Below are 19525 nucleotides of genomic sequence, written 5' to 3' on the forward strand. Positions count from 1 at the left end.
ATGATGGAAATGGTGGTGAATCCAGAACCTGTCATATATACAGCTCTGAAACAAAATAAGATCACTTAAAAATGATGAGTTTCTTTGATTTTACCTAATTAAAAAAAACTATATATATGAAATATAATAAAGAGGAAGTTGGATGATCACAAGCCGTTAAGTCAAACTGAACTGCTTGAATTTTTGCACCAGGAGTGAAATAAAATTATCCAAAAGCAGTGTGTAAAACTGGTGGAGGAGAACATGCCAAGATGCATGAAAACTGTGATTAAAAATCAGGGCTATTCCACCAAATATTGATTTCTGAACTCTTTAAACTTTATGAATATGAACTTGTTTTCTTTGCATTATTTGAGGTCTGAAAGCTCTGCATCTTTTTTATTATTTCAGCCATTTCTCATTTTCTGCAAATAAATCTAAATGCTCTAAATGACAATATTATTATTTGGAATTTGGGAGAAATGTAGTCTGTAGTTTATAGAATAAAACAATGATGTTCATTTTACTCAAACATGTACCTATAAATAGCAAAATCAGAAAAACTGATTTAAAACTGAAGTGCTCTCTTAATTTTTTCCAAAGCTGCATATAGATGGAATCAGTCACCAAATGGCACTTTTCTGCTTTTGGTACCAAGCTAATAGGGACTGAAAACATGCTGTGTAAACCTTGCAGATCTGGAACAGGATTCCTTCAGCAGTCCCTATCGTTAGTTACTGTGCTCTTGATTTAAATATATTGTATACGATGTCACCAGATACCAGGTTCCAAAAAGTCCAGTTTTTTTTTTTTTTTTGCAAAGAATAGCATCTGTTTTTGCTAATGAACTCTTCAATGTCAAACTGCAATTTCAGAACCAACAAAAAAGAAACAGCACACATCTTTTTAAAAATATGACATCAATTTTAATATTTTATTGAATTGACTGAGTTAAATTTTTCTCTTGTTTTTTTTTTCAAAATTTTTACACAATATTTTCATAACTTTTCTCAGCCCATTCTTGAATATCTGCTCCAAAACATTCCGCTTCGTGTCTGAAACGGAGGCGTGCGGCCAACTGGGCTTCACATTCATTCTCTTATTGGTTTTTTTTAAGTCTCATTTTTTCTAAATGTGACAGGTGTGTCCACTCCAGTGATATGTTTCTTGATATGTTCTGACAATTGGGAAAACAAAATAGCACAAACATTCCATGTAAAGGTACAGGATTTGCATGAGTCACACGTAATGAGACTTATTGAGCCATTGTTTTTGGACAAGAGAAATTTTGGCTTCCATCTCATCAAAACATCACACTTGAACCTGGAACTCTTCTTCTCTCTGGTTGGCGCCGTATCTCAGTAACACGTGATTGAACTGAAGTGTGTGTGGTTGTGTGCTTTACGCACGTTGCCCCTGGATAAATGCACTGGAAGATATTTTTTGGATACTTTAAGGTTGTATTTGTCTAACAAGCATAATAAACCAAACATGCTGTGATTGTACATGTGCTATCTTTATAATCCAGCACTCCACAGCTGGTCCACCTTTTCACACTGTCCGGCCCGACACTAACGCTTCAGAAAAGTGAGCTGTGTTCCAAACTGTAGACTGCATCCTAGGTGGGCTGTATTGTTATGGGCATAATTGAGTGTAATTCAGTGTGTCTGAATTATTATAATTTGAGGCTGTTAAGAGGTGATTTGAAGGACACAGCTGATGTATCCTTTGTGGCTCTCAGTTACCCACAATTCACAGTGCCACCAGGGGAGAAAAGCAAAACAGTACAATGAAAATAATGGAAAAAGCAGAGTTTGTTTTATTATGTTTTATTATTATTTATGAATTACAGTACCAATCAAAAGTTTGGACACACCTTCTCATTTTTTTTCTGACACTGTAAATTAGCATATTTTTCGCAATATAAGCCACACTTAAAATCCTTTTATTTTCCCCAAAATAGCCAGTGTGCCTTTTAATCCAGTGTGCCTTATGTATGAATTTTATTATTATATCAGTCCGGTTGTAAGGAGCAGTAAAGCCACTCCACTGAAGTACAGAGTTATACAGGAGTTTAAGGTTTTGTTCTCTAGCACCGAGACTGTAGTAGCATTAGCATTAGCTGCTAACCACCATTTCCCTGTTCAGAGGTGAGTATTATCGGTCTGTAGCCTGCTGCTATCCCCGGCTAGCCGTGCTGGAGCAGCATTAGCATTACCCGCTAACCGCGCTAGCTCTTTCATCGCTCAGATGTGAGTATATAAGACTGTAGCCTGCATTTTTACAGTGTTAAAACAAGCTACGTGGTTTGAACCGCTAGCTAATATCTCCCTGGCTTACCGAAACACTCAGGGTTTCTCAGTGTAGCTCTGTCGGGAGGCATAATGCTCCGGCTTTAGTGTTGGAGAAATTTGGGAATCTAAGCTTACTGTAAATAAATGGAAGTGCTTTACTCACCTAAATAAACAGTTTTCAGTAGAGAAATATCTGTGTAGATTAACATACAGCACTCGTTTGATTTTAAAAGAAAGTATTTTTATTACAGTTTTGTTTACTTAGCTTAGCCTAACTTTATTTGCCTTATTTAGCCGTACTTTATTTGCCCCCACCCAGCGGTGAGACCTGCTGAATTAGATGGTCCTTATAGTCTCTTAAAATGCACCTTATAATGCAGTGCGCCTTATGTATGAAAATAGACGTTCATTAATAGTGCGCCTTATAATACAGTGCGCCTTATAGTGCAAAAAATATGGTAGTACTGAATTCATCCACACTATGAAGGCAAAAATAAGAAAATGAGCATTTAGGTGCTCTTATCTGGGGAGCTGTTACCTTGTAGATTCTGAGATTGGTAACTGGATGAATTTATCCTGTGGAACAGAGGTTACTCTTGCTCTTCCTTTACTGGGGTGGTCCTGATTAGAGCCAGTTTCATCATAATGATTTTGATGGTTGATCATTTCTTGACAGTTTCTTGATAATTCCTCTTAAAATCTGACTTAAATTTTAAATTAAGTAATTAAATTAAGTAATTAAACTTTTAACTGGTACAGTAGGTCTGTAAAGAAATGAAGCAAACAAGCATTCATGTGCGATGTCACAAGCCATCACAAAGCCTCGTTAGACTGTTCTATATGTGACCAATAGGCTACTAAAAAGGAATCTTCATAAGTCAGACCTACTAAAGATCTGACCTACCTGGACTTTGCAGTCCAGACTTTGGAACACAGCTGTGGACTGACTGAAGGGCCTCTGTGAAAGAACTGAGATTCTGCTCTAATACAAACACACACACACACACACACACACAGACATGCTGGGGAAGAGGCTAACCAAAGCAAAACATGGTTATCAATCACTTTAATCATATTAATTACTGATCATGTTGATTGATCGCGAGGGCTGGCAGTGGTCAGTGGTGAAAGATTGCATATCCTTAATTCAAGTACATCAAATGAAACTTTTCAGTACACACAGAAACTGATGATCGGGTCACCAGATAGAACAGCAGGCACAGAAATGAAACACAACCAATCAAAAACAAAAACACAGGCAGACTGTTCGTTCCCAAAGTAAGAGTTCTGAACAGGGCAGTGTACGTAAGTAGGCATGTCCGAGTTTGCATCGGCGAAAAGTTCAACTCGTGGCCTAATGCAAACCAAGCAAACGATTGCACTCAGTCCCAGAATAATGCTGTTATCTATGGTCATGAAGTAAAGCATCAAGCTTCTATGTGTATGTGTGTTTTTTTTCCCTCTTCTTCATCTTGCTGGAAGTAAGCTCTAAAATATTCACAACGCTTCACTTTGCAACCCTCTGACCAAAGTGGTTTAATGCCTTCTAAAATAAGACGAATAAAGAAGGGAACACAGCCAGTAAGAAAAAGAAAACAAACATCTTTTAGTAGCGAGACAAAAGTATAGATTCACAATATATGTTCTTTATAAAATATGAAAAATATGATTCATTCAAATAAGTAAACATATATTTCAAAAATAGAAAATAACGCTTTGAAACAAATGAATAAAAAAAAACATTGATTTGCTTAAAAGAAACATGCCAGTGTTTCCTAATCTCCCATTATCATAAACAATGACTTCCCTTGTGCTTAATATAGGTAAGACTTAGGTAAAAGATCATTTTATCACTGCGTGAGACGCAGGACTATCTATTGCCTGTTGCTGTTTATTATAAATGTGTTTTGAGGTGACTGGATTTCTGTACAGGGAAAGTATTAAAAATGATTATCTGTATATAATAATCGCCTGTACGCTACATATGAGGCAGATGGAGATTAGGGTATAAACACACTGGAGTATTTCTTTAAGGATTGTGTCAATGTACACAGTGACCAAAAGCTATTTCAAACACACAAACTGATTCCTTTACATCTCACCTTCTATCATATATTTATATATCATATATCAAACATTTTCTCATTCAAATATCTCTCTTAGCAGCAGCAAAAAACCTGACATACACTCAAGCACACACACTTCCTTAGAAATGTCATCGAACCCTGTCTTTTTCTCCAACGCTCTCATTTCTGCTTGTCTCTCCGTGCTCTGTGCTTCTGTCCGTCTCTCGCTCTATCACATTTGCTGATAGCATGTTTTTATTTTATTAATTCAAATGAGGTTTGATGAATGGGGAATTCCACCAATTTCTCACATTAACTGGTTTAGTTTTAGAAAAGGTAATTCAGAGTGGTTTGACGTGTAGCATTACATTTACTTGATTGTAGACAGTATGAACCCAAGCTATTTCATAATTTGCCTGGTCAACTTATAAATCCATTCCTGCATTTCAGGACACAACACATTCCAAAAAAAGTTGTTCCTCAAAGAAAGATGGGAAGGAATTTGGATATTTCTCCTTCTACAGTGCAAAATATTAATATATTATTAAATTCTGTGATCTTTAAGTTTTCAGACAACACTAAACCAAGAATCGTCATTCAGCAAAAGCTGACATAACCACAGTGGCAAGGGAAAAGGGTTACGGGGCTTTGTTAAACCCTTTGTTAAGCACTACAAATGCCATTTAAAATAACTTACGTTAACCATGTCCAGAAGCAGTGTTAACTTAATCTAGGATGGACCATTACACAGTGGAAATGAGTATTGTGGTCCGACAAGTCAGCATTCCAGATCTTTTAGAAAGATATAGACACTGTGTGCTCCAGACCAAAAACACAAAAATGACATCTAGACTTTTAAGTCCAAAGCCAGTCTATTTTTAGGAGGTATGAGACAAAACAGAACCTTATTTTCCATACTGTCTGACTTTTTCTGATTTAGAGAGTTGTGGAGAAACATACTGACTCAGGAACCTGGAGTCTATAGTCTGTGGTAAGGTAACTTACACCTCTACACTTCTCACATCTCACATCAAACAGCCGCGATCAAATCAGACATAGTAAGTTTTTTTTAAAATGGTGCATTTCACACCAAACCACTCTGAATTACTTTATTTACACATTAACCATTTAATTATATTTGACAAATCAGTGGAATTTCAAAGTTTTAAAGCACTGGAATCTTATAGCCCCACAACAGGTATACAGACAGGTGGACACAATCACAAATTTGCTTTCCTGTCTCCTTCCGAATGACCACATCCAAATGCTGCTGTGCTACATCTAACCCAGCTATTGCTTAACTGGAACAACCTTAAGATGAGCTTTGGCTGTTTTCAGCAATGGCTGCAGATGGATAAATGTCCCCACAACATCAACATTTTTCTGTTTATCTTTCTTTTCATCCTGAGGTCATTTAGTCCTCACACACATATTTACTTACATACATTCACACAGTTCAAGATCTTGCTACAGGTATCTAGAAAAATGCCTGGCTGCTACAGTGTAAAAGATCCAAGCTCAGCAATATAACGTATAAGTGCATGAAACCTTCTGTCTGGCCCCAACCCACTACATTAGGCCATTTATCTGCAGGCAAATCACTGTCCACTCTGCGGTTAATGGTGCTACATTTCTGCGAAATTTCTACGTGTCAGCCTTAGTAGCCTTCAACGCAACAGAACATCGGCCTGAGAACTGGACAGAGTGCCTTGGTCTGAGGGAAGACTTCTCTGGAAGAAAGCGCAGATCGTGGCGAGTGGAAAGAGTAGAAAGCAGGAGGAACCCTCTTTCCAACCATCGCCATTTATTTAATTTACAGTCTTGAAAATAAAGGGTCCCAAATGGTTTTTAACTGGGATGTACAGTTCTACCGTACCCCTACATTATGTAGAAAAAAAAAAACGTTACTTAAAATGTTATTCTTTGTCTCCAAAGAAGCTTTTTCTTTTTCCTCCGGGACCTTTATTTCTAAAAGTGTACTTCAGTATTGCTGTTTTATTTGTGGTACACCTCTGATTTCCACACAGAAAAACCCCAGGGCGGTTAGGCTGACCTGGGCTCATGAAATCATCCTGAAAGATGGAGAGAGAGTGAGAGACAGACAGAGAGACAGACAACAGGACAGACAGGCAGACCGAAAACGCAGAAGGACACGTCTGGAGCGCAAACACACTCAGACTTCCCCTTATTTTCACCTGAGACTAGACGAACCGCCGCCTGGACACAAAAAATAAGAAACATTTACCATACTGCATTTGTTTCGAGTCGTTTGTTTTTTCACCCAGCTAGGATCTCCACTCGGCAAAGATTCGCATTATTACTGTTCTTATTATTATTATTATTATTGCCAATGAGAGATACTCGACTCAAACTGCGAGAATGAGATTCTATACTGTTTGCCACTAAAGCATGCTGGGGAAGAGGCTGGCTTACAGAGGGTTCTAGAATCAGCACCACTGTCTGTCAGCCACAGCTACAGAAGAAGCTGCTAGAGCTGGGAAAAATAAAATCTAAATAAAAAATAAAAGATCTACAGCCGGACGCTGAGACTACCTCTCCTCATCCCGACGCAAAACTGGACAACAGCTCAAACACCCATGCCTGCACATATGCATCTGTGAGACGAGTGAAGTCGACATGTAACATGAAACAAGTCATAATACATGGGGGCAGTACGTAGCAAAGGAGATTTTGGTGAAAGTTCTTTTTTTTTCTATTTTTTTGTCCTTAAACTAATAAAACATAGTTGAATGTGTATCTTGCAGTCATACATATACTTCAATATTTATTCACATTTTCTTACTATTTCAAAACAAAATATAGCTCTTTTTTTATATAATCTTTTTCTTGTTAAATTCATTGCATATCATCTTTTTTATTCATTAATTTTTATAGTAATATGTTTTTTTTTTGTATTTCTAGCCCTCCTCACTTCAACTAAGGGCTTGCAGAAAAATACAGTCATGCAAAGAAGTCATGCTGGTAAACAAAGTTACAAAAATGCATTTTATGTGTTTTTTTTTCTCTTTTTCTTTCATTCTTTCTTTCTGTTTTAGTTTTGTCCTCCTGTTTTTGTTTTTTTTCTTTGGACCTCCACTTTTACACTGTCCAGTCTGGATCAAGCTTCTCTGTTCTCCCTCTTGCTCCCTTGTTTTTTTTTTTTTTTTTCGGGAGGAGCTCTTTATGGAGGGGTCCAAGCACCGAAAAGTCCTCTTGATTTCTTTTCTGTTCATTTCTTTTTTTCATTAGATTTTTTTTTTCAGAGTCAGTCAGGCTGGCAGTAATTGTGTCACTGGGTTAGTGTTTCCAGATGCCATCCCAGTGGCAGTATATATATATATATATATATATATATATATATATATATATATTTGTTCTCTTTTGTACATTTATTCTCCATATTTGTTTTTTTGTTGTTGTCTTTGAAATGAACCCCCCTCCCCGTAGCTATTTAGGCAGAATAAATTGAACAGAGTGATGTGAAGAGACAGAGAGAGATAGTGAGAGAGAGAAGGTTGGGGTTTTTTTTTTTGGGGGGGGGGGGGGGGGGGGATTACTTTTTTACTCCCATTCTGGGAGAAAGATTATGAAAAGTCTTCCAGACTTCTTTACCCCTGATCTGCCTTCACTATAAGGTTAGCATGCACACATTATTGGTCCAAGCAGTCGTTGGGTCAGTCTAGATGATGTGGCAGTGGGTCAGTCAAGTGTGTGATAGTGGGCACAACACTACGGCAGCATAAGCTCTACTACTAAAAACAGATTTTCTCAAAAAAATCGATCAAGTTCAATCAGCTTTAAACGAGTTACATCTAGGAATGTATGCAAATACAAACAAAGTCTTCTCCAAGCTTGGCAACAGGCCAGTTGCTCATAAGCTTGGCAGAGACAAGAGCACATTTGTGTGTGTGCTGCTACACCTGGCAGATTGGATGACCTGTGCACATGGAACAGGGAGAATGGGATCTTAACGGTTTGCTGTGCAGACGTTAACTGGGAACACATCCTCAGATAAAGCATTTGGACTTCATTTGGTTTGGGTGGAGGGCTTTGGTCTGGTGGCGTGAACAATTGGATGTTGCCTTTCCTGAACTGATGAAAGATAATGGAAGACTGTGTCAGAATAGCAACTGTATCTCTTATAAACACAGGTCAGCAATCTCTGAGAGTAAAAAAGAGACTGGATATGTGTCTGCTGTGCCAATGTTCTTGGTTTCCTGACGAAAAAAAAAAAAGAACTCTAATTGGTCAAGATCCAGTCTTCTCAGTTCCATTACACAGGATGTGATGCTAACAACATCTACGCTAACGCTAATGGCAGTAGAGGGGTGATAAAACAGGTTTGTTTGTGCATGACTTAGACGTTATTAGTCAGTCTGTGCAAACTGTCGACGAATATCAAAGTCTCAAAAAAGGTTGCTGGCGAGTTTCCCCCCGCCAACAAATGCTACAAATTGTTAGCAGAGGTGCTACATGATTACTCTAGCTTGGTCCATCATTCTCAGACGTAAATACATGATACACACCCACAACTCCAGGCCGCAGATTAGCACGGCGGCTGGAAAGTCTGGCATCCCAATCTTGTATGGCAGACACAACGCATTTTGGAATGTTTTTGTTCATTTTGATTGTTGTTTGATTTTTTTTTTCCTTACTCTAAGTGGCAGTTTTTGTTTTTCTCAAGTCATGAGTGAAGAACTCAGTTTTGCTGCAGTGTAAGAAGTCTTTCTGTAGAAAGAGGAGTGGGTCCAGAAATTCGAGAGGTTTGCTTTGGTTACCGTGTGAAGATCCAGCCTCGGAAATTTCCATTCCCTTGCTCTTCCGGTCACCTCCTCTTGCCACGCTAATATTCCTCACGTGTCGCATCCGGAACGATGCGGCTCTGTCCGCAAACTCAGAAAACAACGATTAACTGCGTCTTCTTTAATGAATCGTTGAACACTAGAAACTTAACACTGTGGACAGAAGAGACAAACAATAGGTTAGAAAATACAGCCTCCCCCTTTAGGATTAAAATGAATCAATATTATTAATACAAATGAAAAGGAACAATGTCAACAATGTTAACAGCAGATGTGTCTCTCAAATCAACCATATGAAATAAAGTTGTGATGTACGTAGTGTTGGTGAAACTGATTTAAAATGAAAAATGAAAAAAAAAAAATAAATAAATAAATAAATAAAATGAGCTCAAAACTAAAAATACAGTTGAAAATATTACCTACATTTTAAACAATATACATGCACTTTACATTGGTGTGTAATGTATCTTTGAAGGGGTGCAAAACTCCAGTCCTGAGGAAAGTGACAGAATAATATAAGCTGTGATTTCTTTAACATCTTTAACAATGTCACAGTAATTCAGTGTACATCAGTGAAACAGCGGTAATACAACCTGTGTGACACGAAAATCACAGTCAAAGTCAAATGTTTATGTTCTTTAAACAGCAAGAATGGAATAGTCCACCCCAGATACATTGGATTACAATTTCATTGAACAATGCAGAACCACTGATAAAGGAAACTTAGTAGTTAAAATTGACAACAGTAGAAAGCTGGGGAGGCTTTACCTGTCCATGGTGGTTAAAGTTAAGCATGCGAAAGTTCTGTTAACACATAATTCACTATTAACTGTAGTTTAAGTCATTCATGGATTTACATCATTGGATTTACTTCACGATTTGTTAACAGATAATGGAAAAGATGGTGAGAATATAAACAACATGGAGTGAGCTGGAAAATCTGGTAGTGTTTCATTACTCTATTGTTCACCTGTATATATTTGCACCACAAATGCAAAAATAAAATAACACAAATCTTAAAAATGTCAAATTTAAAACCTTAACGTATGTGTCTGCAAATTTAAATAAAGAATTGAAGCACATATTTCCATGCAAAATAAAACATAAAAAATACAGAAATCTTTGTATTCCTCTTTGTGGGGTGCTTCTATCCATGTTCTTCTACATGACTCTATATGAAGGAGAAAGTTGCTGCGCTTAACCCAACAAAAAATGGAATTATCTTAACCTCAGCTAAAGAAGCAAAAAAATAAGCTGGAACAACCTTGCCAAATGTCCCCACTTTCTAGTCACTTTCTACCATTCTAGGGACATTTGGTCCCCACAAAGAGCCAAATACACACAAAACACACAAACAACACACACAACAAAAATACATCAACAAACAGCCGACAGATTCACATGACAAACATAAGAAATCCTACAAATCAGAACAAGTGCAACTACGGAAGCCACTTAAAAAATCTAAAACTTATTTTTTTAAGTGAATAATTATTTTGAGATACTAAGTGGTTATTTTGAAATGATATCTGAATTTTTTAGTATTCTTAGTATTTTTGTTTTTCAAAATAATGAGGTAGAATCTAAAATTAATAAGATAGTACCTGAAAATGACTAAGCATCTCAAAATAATGACTAAATATCTGAAAATGACGACTTAGCATCTTAAGATAATGACTAAATATCTGTAAATAACGACTAAATATCTCAAAACAATGAATTAGCATATAAAAAACAACTATCTTCAAATAGCAACTAAGTATCTCAAAATAACAACTAAGTATCTCCAAATTACGACTAAGTATCTCAAAATAATGACTAAATATCTGTAAATAACGACAAAATATCTCAAAACAATGAATTAGCATATGAAAATAGCGACTAAATATCTTTAAATAACAATTGAATGTCTTAAACAATGACTTGGCATCTGAAAATATCAACTTAGTATCTTAAAATAACAACTTAGTTTCTAAAAAAACATGCTCGAGGATCTCTTTAAGTGGTAGAAATGAGTTTTCATATATACAACACCTCTTCCCAGAAAAAGCAACATACATCGAGAGAAATGCAGTACAGATCTTTTTAATGGGTATTCACATATATTGTATAGATACAGGTATGTACAAATCAAGTTGGCAGGTGAAGCTAGTTAAATCTAGCTAGCGGTTTATGGGTTTCTAGAATAACACAGCAGCTTAAAGTAGCCTCATAGAGGGAGCTCACATTTTCAACACAAACATGTTTGATTCGTTTCAAAGTGTCCTGACTGTGTTGTATTGGGTTACAACAATATGGAATACACTCCACACAAAGAATCGCTAAAATTCTCTACATTTGAAATAAAAAACAACAACAACAACAACATCAGCAACAGAAAGGTTTACAACTACACACTACAATAAACAGGACACTATATTTCTATATATCTATATATACGTATAAGGACATGGTTGCTCACAAGAAGAATCTTTATCAGTTAGGAGAAGAAACCTCCTATCTGGCTAATTGCTAGAGATCAGTAACTAATGGACACTAAGATTTTGTTAGTGAAAGAAAATGCCTCTGGATTCACAGCATTAAAAGGAGCTCTTGCAGGCTCTACCAGTCCGGGACCCCTGTTCTGGAAATGGAATGCCAGGCGGCCCCCAATAAGAGCATCTTAAGGTCACCCAAAAAACAAATCGAGGTATTTTAACCCACTGAACCATCACAGTAGTTCACCTCCATATTAGGAGAGAAAACCAGAAATGCCGTTTTTTTACAGTCCCCTACAATTTGTGTACTAGCTTTAAATAAGATAAGATAAGAGAATTTATAATATCATAGCTGCCCAAAGTAAAACATGTATTTCAGCAGGAAAATGTTACATGTTTCCTTCGGACAACATTGACATACTTTTATCTAAACTAAAACTGAAATGCAAAACAGGTTCTAGGTATGAACTGGGTAAAGGTAACTCCAAAGCACTAATCTAATTTTGAGTAACATTATTTAAACACACAGTCCAACTACATCAAGGACAAATGTGAATCAGTTGTAATAAGTACAAACACACTAAACTGTACTCTAATGTCACATGTTTAAGCAAGAAAGTAAACTGGACCAATTTCTAAGGACTAGGCAGTTATGTAAGCTAAAAACGGCAGTAAAAAGACACTTGGACACATCCTATGCAGTATGTACCTCTCTATTACCTAGAAACAAAAATGAATCTAGGAGTTTCATTTCCAACTCAAACACACGACATGTAGTGTGAGCACTTTTGTACTTATTCCAAGTAATTTAGCAAATTTTGATAATATTATATTTCTAATATGGCAGTCCTACCTTTGCCAGGGCCCAATGCAAAACTTGACATTGGGTCCATTTTACAATGACAATTACAGCGACAGCCTCTACAAAAGTGGCATTAAACCTAGACTTCCTGCTCTTGCAGTTGTGATGGGACATTTACATACACTCAACCTAGACAGGAAGGCCATGGTGATATTGTGATTTCAGTTATTTCTTTGAACTCTTCTTTGTCTGGAGTAGAATAGGTTAAGTGAGAAACAAGAAGTTTGAATTTTGATTTTTTTTCTGAAATAAACCCATTGTACACTATACATACAGGGTCAAAAACACACACACATATCCTCTGAAATGATTCATTCAGTGGTGCTAAAAGTTCAATTTTTTTCTAGTCAAAAACTAGAACCAAACAACCCACAGTACAATGAGAAAGTCTAAAGACCTCACTGCATGTCAGAAGAATCATTGCAGGTTTATACAATTCAAGAATGTCTATTGGATCTGTTTATTAAGATCCTTAGTTCAAACCCAAATTGTTGTAAAAGAAAGTGTGAGATACTGGAATGTGTAGCCACAATTCTTAGTATATATTCAAGAACCACCAATTAATTGCCATTAACTGGAAGCTGCTGGAACACCAGTGTTCCTGCCTACAGTACATCCAGTTTTGCACTGCTATAAGTTAACAACTGAAGGCTGGGGGGAGGTTTTATGGTTTTAAACATAGATAAACATGTTTTACAAGAGTAAAGGTTGTTTAATCCCAAGTACCAACTGGTGGTGGTAGTAACATGTTCTGCAACTGGTACACTGCAAAACATGGATGGAGTGATGGAGGAAGACTGTCTCAAATATTTTCAGCATGACCTCAAACCACCAAAATTTCTAGACTAGAAATTTGGATCCTGAAACATATTACAGGTGGTTGTAGAACGAATGCCTTGATTAGTGTTTATAAACTTCTGACCACAGGTGCACCTTCTTTCTACATAGTGTTAGACCATTACCCACCCAGACAGCAGACGATCCTGGGTAAAGCCACAGTTAAGGCACTTACAGGTCAGTTATAGCAACGGCAAGTGTGTTGTGGACCAAAAGAAGTTCTGTTTCAGACCATAACTGTGCCAGTTGTAACTGTGCTCTGGTATGCAGATTCGGACAAAGACCTTCCACTTCTTCCATGACAGGAAATTTTATCAGGTGACTGTATAAGTGTGGCCCGATCTGAGCCATGTCTCATTTGATATCAGGGCAGTATATTCATCCTGTGCTTCATATCCATATTCATCCGCTTTAGCAACGACACATAAGTGACACAGGATCCCTCTACCTCTTATACTCAACCTGAAGGCCACAGTATCCTTTTAATGAAATGTAGCTTGTGAGAGTTATGCAATTTTGGGTTTGTAAACAATACAGAGTATACAAGTATACAGATGATGCCTTCATGCAACTTGCATAGTTTGTGAACCCAATGAACTGATATTTCTGCATGTTTAAAACCTAGCTAATACCTAGAACCTGTTGGGTATTTTTATAATTTCACCCTCTTCATTTTTTTAAAGGATAACTTAGAACTAGAATTAAGCTTGTGCACACTTATCCAGCTTAAACACAGGGGACTGTAGAATACCAAGCATTACTGGAAGACTGCAGGAGAAGGTCATCACTGCATCAAGAAAGCTTGGCCCAGCTTTGCTTTGCCAGGTGCCATGTTTAAAACAAAATGGCTCCTTTTTGCATGTCTACAATGTCAGCTAATCGGCTGATTCTCCATTCGGAAACTAAATAACATCTAATCATAATATACAGTTAGTCACCTATAACCTATAGCTACTACTTTGCAATTATTGCAACATATTCTTTTTCTTTTTCTCTACATTTCCAAGGAAGCATTTTCTCAGAAATGGCTTTATTCAGTTCGTTTCTTCTCTTTTCTTAATTACTCTTGGAAGCACTTGGTCAACTAGACCTGAATGTTCTCAATATTTTCTACCTACTGAAAATAAACACAGATTTGTAACACTTATGTATATATTATATACAAATGAAACAATGTGAAATAGAACACATTCAAAATATCAGAAAACAACAACAGGACATCAACAAGGACAAGACCAACAAACCAGGAATGCTCTAGAGTTGCCAAATACATTTGTAGTCTTAAAATCAGTATATCTATTTCATACACTGATTGTTATTCTTTTTTGAAGGATTAAAAATATTCATTTGCACACATTTTTACAAACAACACGTGTGCGTGAAGTATGTCTCCAGCATTATGAGTCTGAGTGGAATATTGCACATTTTGCATATATACGTGGAGATGGGTGCCAGCGATCGTAGACTAAAACGAGTCCTCGCCATTTTCGCTTTCACCCTCAAGAACTAAAACAGGGACTGGACGCAGAACATGCATGATGGGAAATTAAAAATGGTGAAATAATTAAGTGATTTTTGGACTTCTTGAGGGCATTATGGCATTAATTTGGATTTTTTTAGATTGTACAAGCAATATGGTCAAACACAGGATCGGTTGCAAAGAATGAATACAGGAAGCTAAAACTCTAAAAATAATAATAAAAAAATTTTTTATTAAAAAGCTACTTAGCTTCCTTATGGTTGACCCATATATATGTTCAGAAGATTATAACATGTCAAACAATGGCAGATATTGCACACATAAAAATTTTTTTCTCTTGTACAAATAAGTTTGCATAATGATCGGTCATGTATAGCGTATAATCTTCACTTTTGAATTGCATTAAATGATGATAAATGTGCGTTGTTCAGTCCAAAAATGAATATGAGGTGGAGGTTAAAAGATGTGAGGTGAGGATAGGATCATTAAAAGAGCGAGATCTTTCAACTTTTCTTCTATTTGCATTTTTTTATACTTTGGCAGCCTCTTTATCTCTTAATCTATTGTTAGCAATAAAGAACTAACGAAGGTGTGAGGAAAATTAGCTATGGTCTACTAACACACTCACGTACAGTACTGTTTTCTAAGGTGGACGACTTAAATCTGGTTATTAATCTGCATATTTGAGTCCATGTTCGTTGGGCTAAGGTCCTACTACAAAAGGTCACGTTGATCCGTCAGCCACAACCCGCTCTATTTTTTCTTTTCTCCCATTAGCTTCTACAGAATACAGTACAGTGTATTTATCATCTCCCAGTACGTCTACTATCGGCATGCACCTGAAGCTGTGAGCGGAACAGGGTGAGGAGGCGGAGCTTCTTTCTACACTCAGGATCACTATGTGGTTATTGCTATGAGTTGAGTGTGAGGCTGAGCTTTGAATTCGCAGACACACACGCAGGTACACGCGCACACACACGTGCACATCCACGTCCGTTAACACACACGGCCTCTGTCCTGTCTTCCTCTCCTCCTGTTCTCCAGTCCTGAGTTCTAAGCTTTCACTTTCTCTCGTGCTCCTGGCTACAAAATGGAGGGGATGGGTGAGCGGCAGCGGCGCAGGGGTCCGGGGGCCTCGTAGGGGTCATAGGGTGTGCTGGTGATGGGGGTTAGGCGCAGTGACGACCCCGCCATTCCCGATATGTTGTTCAGGCTGCGAGATTTCTCATAGCCTGTGGCTGTCGGGGGAGGTTGGTTTAGTCGTGCCGTTGTTTTCCGGATATGGGTTAAATTAAGTTGAATTAGTTGTTTGGACCGATGTTAGTGTGATGTTAAATTAATATAAGGTTTTAAAACAACGTTTTTGAGTTGTTTTGGGTAAAAATGAATGAAAAAATGTTGTAATCGGGGAGGTTAGAGATTTGTTAGGGATTAAATAAAGGTGATGAAGCATGATGACAACAGACACAAAGCATTATGAGTGGGGAAAAGGTGGCGATGTAAATGGATGTAAAAGGGATGGATATATTTATTAACATTCATGAGGCAGACATGAAAGGAGAGGAAACTCAAACAAAAGAGGAAATAAACAGCAGGGAAACACAGAAAGGAGAGACATAGACAAAACACACATACGCACATACATACATTCATACACACACACACACACACACATACACAAGACAGGACAAAACAAGAAAATGCGAGTCATGAAATATGTCATACATTTCTTTTTTTTTTCAACAATCCACAACCAAATAAAAATAAGAACACAACACAGAATCCTTCATAGCCAAGAACTCGTCAACAGTCTATTGTACTCCACTGGTTGAAGGAAACACTGGCTGGATGCTTGTAGAGTGTGTGTTGACTCACTTTGCTCAGCACAGTGTTAACTACGCTACCTGCTGTGTTTCAGTCAACCAGGGGAAGAGAAAAAGAAGCAGGCCTAGTTTCAGCAGGGACGGAAGCTGCACATACAGCCACACGCCTGACCCCTCCCACCAGGCCAGAGGTCATCAAGGACGCCACAGAAGCCGATTTGCGCTAACGTTAGCAAACCCATATAATGTACTTAACCACATTTGAAAGCTAAAATACTTCCAAAGCAGCAGACGCATTAACTCGAGCGATTTAATTTCTACTCATTCATCAAAATGCGCAAACGTCCTGGACAACCTCTGATAGCTCAGTAATGGCCTAATAGCTGTCACACTTCCCATAACTGCATAGTCATAAAGCATTTATAGCCTGGCAAATACCCTGGGTGCATTCATAGAGTGTTCATACAAAAGTACTAGTAGAAATACTGTATGACTCTATATTACTATACTGCAGGTGTAAAATTAGAGATAGTACAGGATTTGTACAAAGATTAATCATTTTGTGCTTTTAGATATGCAAAAATCAGATTTTTGACTTGGTCAAGAATCAGTCATATTTGCCACTGTTGGCTTTATTAAGACCAGGCATTCAAGTGAAGTGCAACGGCAACAGCCTCTTTCCACCCACATTCTATTCTTTCCTCCCTCTCTCTCTCTCTCTTTAACTCAATCTCTCCTTTGTTATCTCTTATTTCTGTGCTCTGTTAGCCTGAAAGAGTGAGAGGGACATGTGGGGGAATATGGCTGTGTGTATCACACAACAGTAGTACAGTGTGAAGAAGCACAGAAAGAAGAACAGTTATCTTTTTAATACACACATGCGCGTGCGCACACACACACACATATAAATATACAAACACACACACAAGTGTCTGGAAACAGATAAATGTACTTAATAAGGCCTAAAATACAGTATAAGGAGGATGGATCATAGGTATGGGTACTGACACACACACACACACACACACACATAAAACACACACTGTTTTAATACAAAATTAGGACAGAGAAGCAGTAAACACAGAATTAAATCAATTAGTATTACCCTGAATTTCTATGGTCATTCTATGGAATCCTTCTCAACTCCTTTTTCCTATCTAGTTTCTATTAAATAAAACTCATATAAACTGATAACTGTGGAATGTTATAAAACAAAAGGTAGTCCAGGGGAAGTGTGGAGGTCAAGAGGGGATGTATAAGACAGGGAAAATCTAAACAGTATGTTTAAAGTATGTTAAAAGACATGGGTTTGGGAATTTATTTATATTAATTAAGTCCAAATACAACAAAATGAAATAAGTAGAGGGAAGTTTAGATTCTGTGAAAAATAGCAGTAAATCCTTAAAAAAGCTAAAGCTGAAAAGGAGGTGGCTCCTATAGGAGGAGAATGATCCAAAACATGCTTTAAGAAACTAAATGAACAGACACAAACTGAAGTTTTCAAAACTATTTACAGTCTATAAACCTTAACCTTAAACATAATTTATACCTTGACCTAGAAAAAGTCTGTGCAGAAAGATGTCCAAAATATCTCTCTATATATATATAACTAGAGGCCTTATGTGAAGAAAAATGAAGTAAAAGAGTTTAGCTGCCATAAAAGGGATTTTTAAGTTGTTTTCTGACAAAGAGAATGTTACTAAATCCTGAGTGTCTAAGATGTCCAAATTTATGCACAGGCCACATTGATCATTTTGATATAACTGTATAGCAAATACAGTACAGTTACCATCAGAAGGTCTCGCTGCTGGGTGGTGGTGGGGGGTAGCTAACTCAGTTAAGTAAAGCTAAGCTTAGTAAACAAAACTGTAATAAAAAAAGACTTTCTTTTAAAGTCAAACGAGTGCTGGATGTAAATCTACACAGATTTCTCTCCTGGGAACTGTTTAATTGGGTGAGTAAAGCGCTTCCGTTTGTTTACAGTAAGCTTAAATTCCTTCATTTTTTCTGCACTAAGGCTGAAGCATTAGCAACTTACCGCTAGCGGTTAGCGGCTAATGCTGCCCAACAGAGCTACACTGAAGAACCCTGAGTGTTCCTGTAGGCCAGCTCAATATTAGCTAGTGGTTCATCCCACATGGCTTGTTTTCACACAGTAAACACGCAGACTACAGTCCGATCTTCCCACCTCTGAATGGCTAAAGAGCTAGCTCTTAGTGTGGTTAGCGGGTAATGCTATTGCTGATAATACTCATCTATGAACGGGGAAATAGTGTTTATCGACTAACGCTAATACTACTCCAGTCTTGGTGCTGGAGAACTAAACAGCAACTCCTGTATAACGCTGTACTTCAGCAGAGAGCCTTTACTGCTCCTTACAACCTGACTGGTAAAATTCATACATAAGGTGCACTGGATTATAAAGTGCACTGGATTATAAGGTGCACTGATGATTTTTGGGACAATTAAAGGACTCTAAGTGCACTTTACAGTGTAAAAAATACAGTACTCTACAGGCTGTGTTTATGACTTTTCAATTGAATAGGTGTAGGTCAAGGGTGCCCAAACTGTTATTTACAACAATATCAGAAACTTGAAATACTAGGAGTGCAATTGCACACAAATCTTAAAACCCAAATTGCCTTATTCTGTTTCTTTATTACTGGTGACCCATATTTCTCTCTGAAAAAAAGGTGTGCACTGGTGTTTATTTTTTTAGCTTTAATTTTTCATTGAAATTATATATATGAATGATATATGTATCATGAATTTACACTGAAAATCTTTGTCCTAATAATGTACAAAAGCACATACACAGAAACATGTGCACACATACAAACTCACACATAAGCATATTACAGGCTCTAGAGCGAGTTCAGTTTTTGAGAACATCTCTCTCTTCTCT

The 19525-nt window shown here is 37.3% G+C and overlaps 1 protein-coding gene across 5 annotated transcripts in view; it reads right to left on the reverse strand.

The window, feature by feature from the left end:
• Window positions 1-7878: 7878 nt before the first annotated feature.
• kcnc3b (potassium voltage-gated channel, Shaw-related subfamily, member 3b) overlaps window positions 7879-19525 on the reverse strand; it is a 109056-nt gene continuing 97409 nt past the window's right edge. For 3 of the 5 annotated variants that reach the window (XM_049480099.1, XM_049480098.1, XM_049480097.1), the window contains one exon: window positions 7879-9294. In XM_049480099.1, the coding sequence (XP_049336056.1) occupies window positions 9281-9294 (14 nt within the window). In that variant the 3' untranslated portion in view covers window positions 7879-9280. Of the gene's footprint in view, window positions 9295-11210; window positions 16036-19525 lie in introns of those variants that run through there. The other 2 variants (XM_049480095.1, XM_049480094.1) reach the window with 1 other exon arrangement.

Source organism: Astyanax mexicanus, chromosome 6, assembly GCF_023375975.1.
Source record: "Astyanax mexicanus isolate ESR-SI-001 chromosome 6, AstMex3_surface, whole genome shotgun sequence".
Lineage (NCBI taxonomy): Eukaryota > Metazoa > Chordata > Actinopteri > Characiformes > Acestrorhamphidae > Astyanax > Astyanax mexicanus.